This window comes from Styela clava, chromosome 2, assembly GCF_964204865.1.
Source record: "Styela clava chromosome 2, kaStyClav1.hap1.2, whole genome shotgun sequence".
Taxonomy (NCBI): Eukaryota; Metazoa; Chordata; class Ascidiacea; order Stolidobranchia; family Styelidae; genus Styela; species Styela clava.
The window spans coordinates 11,542,792-11,557,094 of NC_135251.1; the positions used below are offsets into that span (position 1 = coordinate 11,542,792).

A 14,303-nucleotide genomic window follows, 5' to 3' on the forward strand; every position below is an offset into this window, starting at 1 on the left:
CTAATAGCTCCAGGTACAGAAGTAACACGATTACATTCAAAAACACTTGTAACTGTGGAAATTAATGGCAATTTTCCAAGCAGCCACTTCAGATGATAATAAAATCTCATGCAGTGATCGCTGAGAAGTGGGAATTTGATGAATCATCTTCAAATTAATTAATATTTACATCAAATTTATTTCAATTTGAACTTTTTGAATCCATAATCCCCCATCAAGTTGGGCATTTCTCCTAACCCAGTAACCATAGAACAATTCGTTGGGTCTGGTATAGTTTAGTACCACATCCACTTCTAGTTGGCCTGGCTCAACATTTATTGCATATGTCAATCCTAACCCCCACCTGAATACGTCACCAAAAAATTACGTCATTCCGACGTCACAGTGGCGTAATAAGGCTCACCGAAGTATGCGGATGGTCGTCCAAAACGCGCCCCAAATCGAGCAAGCTATTTCTCTCGTTTTCTCATCGCAACGATCACGATACTGCGATAGGAGAGAGATCGCCGGCTTTAGCAAGTTCTTATCAGCGGCGCAGATGCCATTTCGGGCGATCATAATTATACTTTGGCAATCCCTATGACGTGATGGTGACGTGGTAGTGACGCAATTTTTGGATGGCATAGTCAGGTGAGGGTTAAGAATAACATATGCAAAAATCGTTATGCTACGCCCACTGGAAGTACGGTACTTGTGGTACTAAACTATACTAGACCCGAATACTCTCTCTCTCTCTCTCTCTTGGCGGGACTTAAATGACAAAATTAGCAGAAAGTTGCGCGTACCAGTAAATAGGAAGTATAATATGCAAAATAGGCCTCATACTGTAAGCTTATGCGTAATATCAGGCTATATCTGTATTCCAGAATCCCTAAAAGCTAGCACGAACGAAAACCACGACCACCAGCAAGTAATTCAACCTGCTTTGTCATGTCTCATGATTCGATCGGTACTTTTTGGTCGAAGCCACGTGACCATTTGTTGTGACTGTGATGTTTTAATGATCACTGTGACGTCATAATTCTTAGCGCTTACGTAAACGTCAATCTGGCATTGGCTTGGTTGTCTGCGCCAGCTTCAATGTATTTCTGTAGAGATGATGGAAGGGGGGGAAGAAAACTCTTTCGGAATTACTCTCATAAAGGACCTACGACCGGAACCATCTTCATTGAATCTGGTTGGGTTAGTTATATGTAAACATTCGCCAAGACAATTGAAAGACTCCAAGTCTAACGAGCAGAATGGGGGAAGTCGATATGTGATGAGCTTCACTATCCGCGATGTTTCAGGTCACATTAATTGTAGCCTATGGGGAAACGAGCCGTTTGTTATGAATGTATGTCAGAGTTTTCAAATCGGTGATTTTGTTACTCTGTCTAACGGCCAAACTACCATGAAAGGCCCTTCTGACGAGATATTCAACCCATCGAATTCGAGTGCGTTCAATATAACAATCAGCGAAAAGTATGGAGGGAATATTTTGCCATGCGATGTTCTACCAGAATTAAAGCAACTGCTACATGCTCCTATACGACCGAATAACGATTATTACACACTGGAAGAGTTGATCGAACAAGGAGAACGGATGAACGGAGAATACGTGAACATCCTCGCGGTCGTACGAAAGATTAGTTCAGTTCAACACTTGAAAACAAAAAATGGTAAAGACCTGGACAAGATGGAAGTGTCATTCTTTGACAACACGTCAGATACATTTACCGTAGTAGTTTGGGAGCGGGAATACTTTAGCTACATTCAACAATGGACGGAAAAGAGATCGGTTATTTTTGCCGCCGATGTGAGACTGAATCAAAACAAGTTTAAAAATTGTTTGCAAGGAACATTTACAAGTAAAACTGTATGCATAAGAGATCCAGACACAAGCAATGCTCACCAACTCTACGATTACGCTCTGGAATATGCGGACCGGATGGAAGAACTTTTCGGAAACAGTAAGGATGATCTTGGAAATGATATTCAGAACCTTGACGACGATGAGCTACAGACCTTCACAGTTGAAGAGATCCTTGCTACACAAAAAGAGATGACATCTCAACACACTGAAGAACCCCATAAGCCCAATGCCATAAGGGGTTTTCTCCAAGCAGCCATAACCAGCTTCAATATAGATGATTCAAAAAATATCTGGTGCCTCAGATGCTCATCTTGCAGATATAGAATATCATCCGACGGCTCGAAATGGTGTCCAAACGAGCAATGTGTGACAAGGCAGGACACTTCCAAGTTCTCTGCCGAACGCACATTCGACCTCCAGATGTCACTATCAGACCATACTGGTACGTTAGACCAATGTCGTATCGGCGGCAAGGCAGCTGAAAACTTGTTTGGAATCACAGTGGATGGCTTAGAATGCCTTACAACAGAAGACTTAACAGATTTAAAATGGTCATGGTTAATGGAAAGATGCAGAGTTCGCTTCAGGTTCAGCTTTGATCATCCAGCTTCTAGACCTCGGATAGAGAGATGTGAAAAGCCGAGCCTTGAACAGGCATTGAATGGAATTAGAGTATGAAAGAATTAAATTACTACTACTGCTAGAGACATCAAAAGAACAAGATTTCCATTTGTTCCCTTGGCTGGATCCTATCTATGCCGAGAATGTATCAAACAAAACAATTTAAATTGAATAAATTTATTGACTATTTTATTAAGAGAGATCAAAATTTTTTATCAATATTATACATAACTCTCCAATAAATGATCTTGAAAAAACTGGGCCTACTCTAGAACAGAGCACGTTTTGTCTACACCAATGACATGTTGCTGTAAATTGCCCTTTAAGGCAATATGTGCACTGCCATACAGTCGAGATAAGGAATTCAGGCAAAAGTAATATTCATTTAGTGCGCAAACACATCCTCTAAATTAACACAAAAAATATAAAGCATTAGGATTTACTAAGAGCGTCATACTGTTCGGATGGCATCATGGAAAAGATATGGGTGTCTCATTGATGTTATTCTAGATCTAAAAGCTGAACCGCTTACTTTAAGTGAAGCTCTAAACAAGCAGTTTGTGTTTTAACAGACCTTGAATTGGATACTATCATGAACTCATTGCAGCAAAAGAGAAAAGCGATTCAATGAGATAAATGCTGCACTGACCATCGCTGTTATGTCAATCCATCAAGAAATAGGTTATCATGACCATACAAAATATACTAAGTGAGAGAAGTCACTCTTCTGTGAAGTAAAATACTTGTTACTCCAAGGCTGTGTTCTGTTGATTTAGCTTAGAATCCTGAACCTGCCGCATGGCTCAACCATAAATCTATTCAAAATATGTAGATCACCAAGTTTCGAATAAACCAAAATTTAAAAAACGCCCAGAAGAATTGGTCAAATCATATTTAATTGCTTTTTCCATTCTACTTGGTGTGCAGACTTAATATAAATCATCTCCATGTGTTTCCTATGCTGTTCTCCTATGATATTTCAGATCCCAGATGCGCCAGCTGAAACAGCAATAAGTTGAAATTAGTATTAAAAATGTTGTACTAAATTTAAATTGACGAATGCTTATTTTCTGCAATCAAATTATCCACTGTGAGAGCTCATGATATTAAATTCATTTTTTAGTCGGGAAGTCTGGACCAAATCAAATCGATTAAAAAAAATTATATATTCTCGAGCTGGTAATAATTTAGATGTTTCAAACGAAAATTTGTCATTTTGAGCATTAAATTCTTTCAAACTTTGAGTTACTTTCAAAGAATCAATTGAACATGATTTAAAATAGAACGTATTTACATCTAATAATATTCAAAACTATCATTCAGGAATGTATTAGGAATAAAAGGGACCATTAGTCTATTACATATAGTAATCTATGACTACAGTACAGCAGTTGAAGAATTTGTGACAAGAGGGAGATTTCAAAAAACAAATAACAAACCTGTTTTAAAAATTGTGAAGCATTGAATAATTCACTACATCCATATGATATTCTTTTACCAGATTTACTCTGCAAAAATAAATCGTTGTCAATATATTTATAACTAATTTTTAATGAAGAAAATTTTTAAATTGAAAATTATGTTATTACCTTGACATAATCCATCAAATTTTGATACTCAATGTAGTTGCCTCCACCAACAAGAAATACAATTGCCTGAAATTTGAATACGCTTAATTGGAAGTATGCACAAAAGATTTAAACTGTGGTCTTTTCCATCTCCATCTATGTAATACTTTAAATTTAAGGTCATGGTAAACATAGATGGGTATAGCACAAACAGTGTTAACCCCATTTTGTGAAATTTTATTCCTTGAAGCAGGTTTTGTCATATTTTGTACAGAGTGTGAATCACTATTCTGTTAAGTCTATAAAAACAGAGGGTTACTGGGGTATTGCGTGTTAATGAGTCCTTTCCCCATGGATAGCAGGGGCTTTCCCCTTGTTTACTTCGGAGACGCATGTATTCATTGCCATAGGGATGCTTGAACGAGTAGAATTGTAAAGATAAATAAGAATGGCATATTCTCCATTGGGCAACGGGACAGATTAGGTCAAGAATAATGTGACAAACACAGGCATGAACACTTGTAAAAGTGAGCAAACAATGTGAAAACAAATAAAATATGTAACGAGTTATCAAAATAAACCATGAATAGGCATCACCTCAGAGTAAGGTACTTTGTTTCTTGCACCACCTTCCATAGATTTCGCTAGCTTTGGATCAAAATATCTGTAATTATCAATATCCTGAAAACAATATGAAAATCCTTATATAAAAAGGGATGAAGACTTATAAATTGACCATTGTTTGAGAAGATTATTTAATGTAGAAAGCAATGCACAAATATATTAATACAAAAGTATTTTAACAATGCTGTTTAACAATCATGGAATCACTGGATTCAATTAGCATAAAATTTGCATGGTGGTGGCGCCTATTGAACACCCACCACAACCTAGAGGTGCATTACTTCAAAAGCAGAAAATTTGGGAAGTGCCACAAAGCAATACTGTCAATGAAACACATCCATTTTTAACCAATGAAAATTTCAAAGCAATTGGACCAATATTTAAAAAGAGTAATCCACTTTTTCTCAGCTACAGTTTTAAAAAGTAATAAAAAAAACATACTATGTCCTGTAAATGCATCTTACCGTATTTGATTTCATTTCCATAAGCGAATCTACTATTCTTGTGACCGGTAAGTTCTGTAAAATAACAGAAAATCTAAGTTCAACATCTTCAAAAATTAAGAATTATAAATGACATCCAACAATAATTAATACAAATGACTTACGTGTTTCTTGACAACTAAATTTTTCACTCCCTCCATCACAAACTGAGAACCAGTGCTCATGATGTGAGAGAACATTCTGTAAAACGAAAAATTATAACAATTAGGCAATGTTGCAATGCAAAAACTATATTAAGAAGTCTTGGTGGTTTCCAAGCGTTTTGTGTAAAATGCTCTACAGGCAATTGAAGTATAGAGAGCTCTTGCCACAGAAGCTGTAAGCAATGGGCATGAGACGTTGCTTGAGCAGTTTCACATTGAAATACAATGATATAAAAAGCTAATAAAGTCAGGAAAAGTCATACTCCATAATTAATCATGAAACATTAATTGTGGCATTATATCAAGTTTATGTAATATTCTTCATTCAAATTAACTCACCCAATAGTCTTGATACCTCCACCTCTATATTGCTGTGGGGAGGAACTGGAATTCATCATTGAATATTGCCTGAAAAAATGGGTTTACCAAAGTTTTGTTAGATGTACTTTACATTTATCATTTTATTCAAATCTAGCCTCAAATAGAGACGATATGAATTGCAGTATCCATATATTTCAGAAACAGGATATCTCTACTCTATCATAGCAATTGTAATTATTCGCGAAATATTGAATACAAAAAAATTTGGTGAAAAGTTAACAGGTGATAATTATCTAGAAAAAGCTTTAGGCAGTAAGGGGTAAGCAGTAGGGAGAATAACCCTAATCCCTGATTAACAGCTAAATTTACTTTGAAATATATATTTATAATTCAATTCAATTTTAAATATTCAACTCTGTTTAAATAATGCTATCGTCCATTGTCAAAGCTACCAATATGGCGTATTTTAATCACCTCCATCTTTTAATGTATTTCAGAGGTTCAAGGTTACATCTCGCAGCTTCAAGAGCTTGAGCATATTGGTCGACATCCTGATCAGAAATAGGTTGTGCTGACTGAGACTGACAGATGTAATAAATTAAGAACAAACGAAGTTTATCATCAGGCGTCCCAGCTGAAAAGAAGTGACAGAATGAAAAATCAGTTTAAGAGGAAGGTCAAATGAGATATTAATCTGTGGACAATTTTCATCATTTAACCTCTTTATAAAATCATCTCATAACTTTGAAGTTTATAAAAGAGTGCATGTGGAGGGAGCTGACTTTGATCACCATATGGTCGCTTCGTCACATCAAATTTATAAAAAGCATCGTATTTGTCACTTTATTTTCATCAAGATTCTTTCTTTCCCAACAAATCAGTGACAGAATCCAATAAAAATTGCTATGAGTTTATCATTAACATTATGGGATCAGATTCTTGGATTTTCAATTGAGGTGGAATTAATGGACCAATCTACATTGAGTCTACAATCTATGCAATTCCAGGTTTTTATCTGATATTGATCCTATCTCCATTGTTAAAATATTTATCAAGTTAGAATCAATGATCCTACCTTCTGGATCAGATATGAAATCCATCAATGATTTATCAATATTTGCTTTACTCATCAATTTTTCTTCCATTTCGAAATATTCGTCCAGTTTTCTCATCTGATTTTTAATAAAAAGTTTATGCAAGTGAATATATAAATCGTATTTCGGTCATAGGATTTTCATATTCAGCTTGCCGACAAGAGCGAAAAGAAACTTGTTAACACAACTTAATAATATGGCAGATCACAGTCTCTCACCCAGTTACAAACCCATATTGGGTACGGGGTCAATCCTGGTGCACAGACTTGAATAGTGGAAGCACCTGTAATCAGTGGCATGAACCACTCAGTCATAAGTAGGAGTCCAATTTTCCCCCCAAACATAAAACATTTCACAAAGATCCGCTAATCCCTACATGGCAATCAGCAGTGCAATAGCCAAGTCCAATTGTGCTGCTAATGTTTAGCAAGATCAGCCAACCTTGTTTAATTGACGAGTTACCTTGATAAAATCGAGAACTGATGTTGCTATTGTAGTATGCATGTCAATTAATCGTTTCTTCTCCAATAATTCAGGCAATGTACTGAAACAAATGACAGGGTTAACATGGTATTGAATAAAAAAGAAATAGCAGCATATTCCTCCTAATAGAAATGATTTGCTCTTGATAAAAAACAGAAGACTGACGATTCAACAACAAAGAAATACATATGAAAAACGATGTTATGAAAATGAAAGATAGTTAGGTGTGAATGTGATAGGAGAAAAGAATTTGAAGAATTTTGTTGCTATCCGACACCATTATACATAAAATACAATGCTTCCAACCTTTTCTGATTTTTGTTTTAATGTACCGGTAACGTAAGTCAGAAAATACATACTTGACAGCAGAAGTTAACTTGGCAGTGTTATCAGATATATCAACAGGGGCACCTTCTTCAGCACCTGCAAGACCCTGAGAATGAGGAAAAAAAAACATAGTAATATTTAGACCCAATACACACAGATGAAAGAAAAAACATCTTTCTTATAATCTCTATTTTTGCAGTTTGAATGCTCGCTCATAAGAGTGATCACTTCAAATTTTAAAGGCAACAATAACAAACAAGTTCGCACACCTAAAATATCAGCTCTCAAATACCAATTATATATCAATTTACCATGGCAGCTTTCAATCTTTGCACTTCTTCTTCATGGCCTCTATATTCTTCTATTTCACTTTGTACAGCTTCAGCAACTTCAGGGAATGGATTTCCTTTATATTTTTGCCAAAATCTATCTAATGGTGAAAGATTAAATGTTTGATCTTTCTTTTTCTTGGGTCTGGCACCTGCTCCAAGATCATCTCCACCCCCTGATGATTCGTGGACTGTGACACTGTTCAGGTTGAAATCCTGAAATATGTTGAGATTAAATTAGGATCTAGCTGGAACCGGTTAAAACTGGTCAAATATCACTATGAAGGGAATGCTGCTTGAATATGGTATTGTTTACTATTATGTATCGTATATTCTGTTTTTGAGATTTAATCTTTCCAACCAACAAAATTTGTATCATGCTTTTATCCTTGTCCAATAGCACATTATATACACAAAATATCACTTGTTATAAATCATTTAAAAGATTCTTGAATCCTATATGCTAGCTAGATGTCAAAATAATCTTAATAATAATAAATAATGCCTATATATAGTTCAATCAGTCAGAAGACAGTCGAAATGGGACAAATGAAGGAATAAGAATCGCATCACAAAATGCTTGTTTAGGAATTTTGAGTTGACTTTTATTTGTTGTTGTTGACAAATATATTGACACAGTGAAACCAAATTAGCTATGATACACATGAAAAGTGTTTTAAACTACATTCTAGTGATAGTTTGGGGTCCAACATCAAAACCCCAAAATAGGCATAAGGCACCACCTAGCTTTTAAATCCAGACTGAAAGATGGCCCCTCGTCCATGATGATGCCTAGTGTTCAAAATCAAATCCAACTAACCAAAACATCATGTATCAATGCTTGATAAGTCCATGTATGATGCAGTGGAGTAGCAAGGTCGATGTTTCGATCCATAATCACAAGCAGAGGCCTTTGAAACGAAAACTGTCCACCAGGTGATTGACCCAAACTTGCTGAACCAGATGATGCTGCAGAGAAGAAACTGTTTCTGGCATCTCTAATATTTTCTCTCAGTTTTTTATCCAGTCTTTCCGCAACCATTTCCGCTGCGTTGCCTCTTGGACATCTTTGAAATTAGAAAAAAATAGACCAAGAAAATTACTTGGTTTTCAGGGCAAAAACTACTGCGACTGTACGAATACTGTGCTGACAAAAGATAATGCACACGGGTGTCATCTAATTCATCAAGTAAACACACTTTTATATGAATTGGCCATTATCTAACAGTAAATTCAATTTTTACGAAACAAGATATGGCATGAGCCTCATGACACCATTATCTGTTAGGCTGCAAACCAAAAATTGCAAACCAAATTTCTTCTGTCAATAAAACTTTAGTGTTGCACTGTTACATACGAAAGAACTCTGGTAATAATCTCAGTAATTCCAGCATGGTTCATGTAACCACTGGTAGGTTAAGCGGTAACTACTTTCTCCACCTGGTTAGCAATTCCCATAACCCGCATGGACTGGTACCCTGATAAAAAGCTGTGGTACCCCTACCCCATTAAATCATCTGATCAGATTGCTTCTCTCCAGGATTAAATATGAAAATACTATCCTATCCTTTTCATAACCTGTTTAGCATCAGAATGTTGAAACGATATACCTGCTTACATTGTCTTTTACAGCACAAAGAAAAAAGACTTTTTAAAACTTTCAAAATATATTTCTATATTCATGTCTTATAATTTGGGTATAAATTTATGAAAAAAAGATAACATTATACAGAAAACATACCTGATTATTGGAATTGCACCAAGACATACAAACACGCAGTAAAGACTGTCAACAATTGCATCAATTATGCTCATCATTTCTGTGTCTTTGATGGCAGTTTTATTGATACCTGTTTCAATAATCATGGATGGCATTATAACAGTATATAACTGCAGAAGCAAACATTTTTAGTCATTCGTATTCCAAGAGATGCTATATAACTGCGTTGAAAACAGTGAGTTTGTAAACTCTGACTTAATAATATCTAAATTAAATAACAACTACAAAGCTGAAGCCAATAAACTGCATGTAAAAATCACCAAATGTATAATTGAATACGGTTAACTTAATAAGCATAAATTCAATATTTTTAGAAAAAGACAATTGATTGAACTAAAAAGAAACCTACTGTAATATGAAATTGCATCTTTGTTTTGATTTCTCAAAAGAAACATGTTATCTTCGAGACTGATGAAATTTAAATATTGATCGAAAACTTTAGTAACATAAGATTCTGCATTCGCCTTAAAAAAAGGGAGAGTATGGTTATAAAATGTTTAACACATTAATGTAACTAAAATAGGAACTATGATGAAAAAATTGGTAATGTTTATTAAATATGTTGATGTGCATTATATATTTTGCCACTGACCACTAACACAGTAAGAGCTATAAATAAGCTTATTTCCAATATATAATGGTTGACATGAGACCTTGAATTCAAGTCAACATTGCCAGGGAAAAACGATAGACGAAAAAAAAATTTTTCAAGGCATTAATTCTTAGTAAAAACTTTTAGCATAGTGTTAAATTCTAATCATGCACCAGCAAAGACGTCATCAACAAAGATGTCTAATATTTCCATTTGTCATTTGTGATTCAATTCAAGTTGACAGACCAAGAACTTTTAACAGAATTCTGCTTCATTGTCCAAATTACAATTCTTACAACAATAACTTACTAATACAGCAGCACTCGCAAGATCTTCTAATTTATGTCTCGGAATAGCGGATATAAAATTAAAGTAATATCCTTCATAAAGCTCATTTTGCATATCCTGTAAAAAGAACAGAAAACATAAACAGTCACTAAATAACCAAATAGCAAACCATTCTCAAATTAATAACTTGACTGTATATAAAACTGTCACACTCAACACTGTATATTAATATCTGGTGACTAGGGCTAAATGCCCTACAGAGTGGTACATATTACCATAACAGGATATGTCTTGGAATTGATCCCTGTTAGCCCCCACAACTTGTCCACCCAAACTATGATAAACTAACAAAAGAATAATCACAAAGCTATCATTCATTACAAACTCGGCAGCTGTGTTTTTTTGAAAACATAAGAAAATTGTCAGCCAATGTTACAAATTCCTTCAAACATTACCCGACACATTCTTGTTATATTTTCATCTGTTGGTAAAATAAAATATATGGCAGGAACGTCTGGTACTGGATCTCTGTCACTATGAAGAGACCTGAATAAAAAAATATTAATAGAGTTATACTTGATTTGCAACTTGCCATCAATTTTATGCCCTCAATTCGATCGTGAAATAAATTATGCAAAGCTATATTAAAAATAAAGTCATTCCAATTAATAAAAAATCGATGTATAGTAGTTAAGTTATGAGCCATCATTGATCGAAGTTGCAATAATCAAACTTTCTCAAAGCTGTACATAAAATTTGTCCTAAAATAGATGCCTTTAAACAATAGTTTTACTTACAAGTATAATGTAACTCCCATGTCTCTCAATTCACTAACAGATAATAAAGGTGAAATAATATCTTGACCGAATCTATCATAAATCAAGACTTTCCATTCTGGTTCCATACTTGATGCTTTAGTTACTGGATTTCCAAAATGTAGCATTCTCTTGATGGCAACTAAAATTAACATGAATTTATACCGAGTTATTTGCCTTTCGCTGTGAACGAGGTCTTGTAAAAGCATCAACTGAAAATATATTCAGAATTTTGGGGAAAATTTTTTTATTTATAAATGGTTGCTCATCGTAAAAGCTTTCAAAACCAAATTCAATGATAGGACGCAAAAAAAGAGGCAAGTTCACTAAACGCCGTCAAGTACTTCTAGTTGGCGTGGCATAACCATTTTCGCAAATGTCATTTTTGACCCTCGCCTGACTACGCCATCACAAAATTAAGCCACTACAACGTCACAGTGACGAAATAAGGCCCGTCAAAGTATACAGATTGTCATCTAAAACGCGCAGACGATCACTCAAAATCAAGCAAGCTATTTCTCTTGTTTTCTCGTCCTACAGTCCTAACGATCCTGATATGAGGGAGATCCGATGGCGTTAGCGAGTTCGTTATCATTATCAGAGATGCGTTTTCAGGTGACCTAGCTTTTTTTTGGCAAGCTCTATGACGTGATTGTGACGTAGTCGGGTAGGGGGTTGGAATAACATAAGTAAAAATGTTTGTGCCACGCCAACTAGAATATTTATGCCTTTTGTGAACATGCGCCCATAAAACTGTGAAAAGCACATCAACTTTCAGACTTTACCATTCCATAATTTCTTTCTCATCTGGAAAGGCAGAAAAGGGTTATGGTACTGAAATACGAAAGTCCTATCTCAAAATGAGAAATGACGATACTGTAGGTTCAAAGAAACAATATAGCCTAGACATCTCTTTATCGGAACACGGAATTGTAAAAATACAGAAATATATCATACCTGCTTGCCGTTCTCGTATAGAGGCAGCCATTCTTGCTGAATAGGATTAGAAAATTAAAGAACAACTCAAAGACAATCTCCTTCTATCCACGAAAACCCATGAAGCAAATAACGGGCTAGCAGATCAATCCAAAACACATAACATCAAAGTAAAATGCGATTACAGGATTAAGCTAAGCTACATAACATGGGAACTGTAGTAGTAAACCACTGTGCCTGACTCGTCAGCTCTTCCACGCTAACAAGTGCTCCCTGTAAAAATAATATGTTCGGAGCTTAAAGAAAAATATTCATGTTTTTAAAAGTTTTGCAAATAAATTGAATAAGTCTGACTATAGAGGTCTTAAATTTTTCCATTAATTAAAAATGGTGCTTTTTATTCAAAAGCTATGATATAAAATATTAAGGGGAACACGGATTTTTCAACGTCAATATTGCTCTATTTTAAACCTAGTGGGCACAAACATTTAATATATCGTAATTAGGATGGAATTTTTCTATTTATCGTGGGAGAGAGGAAAACCGATAGGACGAGATAAGCCACGGCCTATCAGCTCATGTCGGATATGGGATAGTGGACCGTTTATTTATTTCAGACACATGAACTTGATGGTACAGGGGTGGGCAAGGTTTTTGAACAAGGGGCCAGGAATTTTGCCCACCTAGACTGGCGGGCAGTGGCGTAGCATCCACCCCCGCAACCCCCGCGGTCGCGGGAGGGCCCACAGCGCAAAGGGGCCTAAGCGGTTAGAAATTAGAATTTAGAAATTTAAGCCGTAAAACCAAAAGCTGCATTGCAAAACCAGTAATGCACATTTTAAAACGTTGATGTTAGTTCTGCTCAAAACATTTTGGTACGTAACAATGCCAGGGAGTCGTCGATTTTCGGCGTTTTGTGGTTTGATCGCACCGGCAAAGTTAGAAAGGTTGTCAGAATGATGTCGAAAGCAAAACCTCTCAGTGGCGCACAGAAACGCAAAGAAAGGGCAGAAGAGGAAGCACGTATGAAAAAAATTAAAGTGATCAAGATAAACGGCAAATTTTAGGTTACCATTAATAGCGACGTGTTATGCTTTTTGACGAAATAAATAAAAGCGTTGTTTTAGCTTATGTCCGAGAGTTTTTAGGGTCATTTCCACGAAATATTTTTGCGGGGGGGGGGGGGGGGGCACGAGAGTTTTGCTACGCCACTGCTGGCGGGTCATGTGAGTGTGGCGTGATAGGTTAAATTCTATGAACAATATTTACAGTGGTACAAAAGAAAAAGTGGAAAACAATAAGCCTTGAGCCAATATTAAATTTAATTGAAAAGTCAACAAATTCGTTGAGCTATTTTTTTAGGATTCGACCCGCGGTCCGTAATTTGCCCATGCCAGTGTAGAGGAGGCCGAAACCGACCAGCGGCTACGTGAACGGCAAGTAGTCTGTCAATCTGAGAGCTAAATCCAAATTGCAATACCAGTAAAATGACAGCTGATACGAATTAAATTCGTTTCCTCTTCCAGGCACGGTAAATATGAAGACGCAAGGTCACTAGAATGATGAAGGTGATCAGAAAGAGCACACACATGTAGAATCACCAATGAAATTTCCTCGTGTTCTATGGACTCGATGTTCCATCAAAATGTTTTCTGTTTAAACCCTTCTTATTTAGTATTCACGGTGCACTCAGGGGTTTTCCTACCGGTATCCATGCGCCATTGAGCCTTGTTTTCATGTTTTCAAGAAAACGTAGCCTACACGCAAAGCGAACCACTTATTTTTTTTCTAAATTTAGACAAAAGCACAAAACTTCTGCTCTCATCCAATGCACCCTCAATGAACACTTTTATAAATACCCTCTGTAGTCACATCTAAACAAACTTACATTTTTAGCTTTGCAAATTTGTATTTGAAATATCGCGAAATATAATATCAGTCTTCAAAAATGTTGCTAATTATTTGGACACGTAAATTGTCTGTCAAATGATTTTTGTATCATAATGACTTATGGACTGCGACTT

The 14,303-nt window shown here is 35.8% G+C and overlaps 2 protein-coding genes across 2 annotated transcripts; one reads left to right on the forward strand and one right to left on the reverse strand.

The window, feature by feature from the left end:
• The first annotated feature begins 782 nt into the window (after window positions 1-782).
• LOC120336054 (meiosis-specific with OB domain-containing protein-like) lies at window positions 783-2,638 on the forward strand. Its single transcript, XM_078109687.1, has one exon. It carries the CDS (start codon window positions 1,097-1,099, stop codon window positions 2,531-2,533), a length of 1,437 nt encoding a protein of 478 aa, XP_077965813.1. The 5' UTR covers window positions 783-1,096; the 3' UTR covers window positions 2,534-2,638.
• LOC120336052 (sec1 family domain-containing protein 1-like) lies at window positions 2,638-12,512 on the reverse strand. Its single transcript, XM_039403655.2, has 19 exons — window positions 12,301-12,512; window positions 11,326-11,485; window positions 10,984-11,074; window positions 10,550-10,645; window positions 9,998-10,112; window positions 9,610-9,718; window positions 8,689-8,935; window positions 7,851-8,084; window positions 7,572-7,645; window positions 7,192-7,273; window positions 6,711-6,807; window positions 6,110-6,269; window positions 5,654-5,722; window positions 5,276-5,351; window positions 5,133-5,186; window positions 4,642-4,725; window positions 4,066-4,131; window positions 3,916-3,984; window positions 2,638-3,475 (listed from the first exon to the last, which is right to left on the reverse strand). The coding sequence occupies exons 1-19, from the start codon at window positions 12,329-12,331 to the stop codon at window positions 3,446-3,448; spliced, it is 1,944 nt and encodes a 647-aa protein (XP_039259589.2). The 5' UTR covers window positions 12,332-12,512; the 3' UTR covers window positions 2,638-3,445.
• Window positions 12,513-14,303: the final 1,791 nt, after the last annotated feature.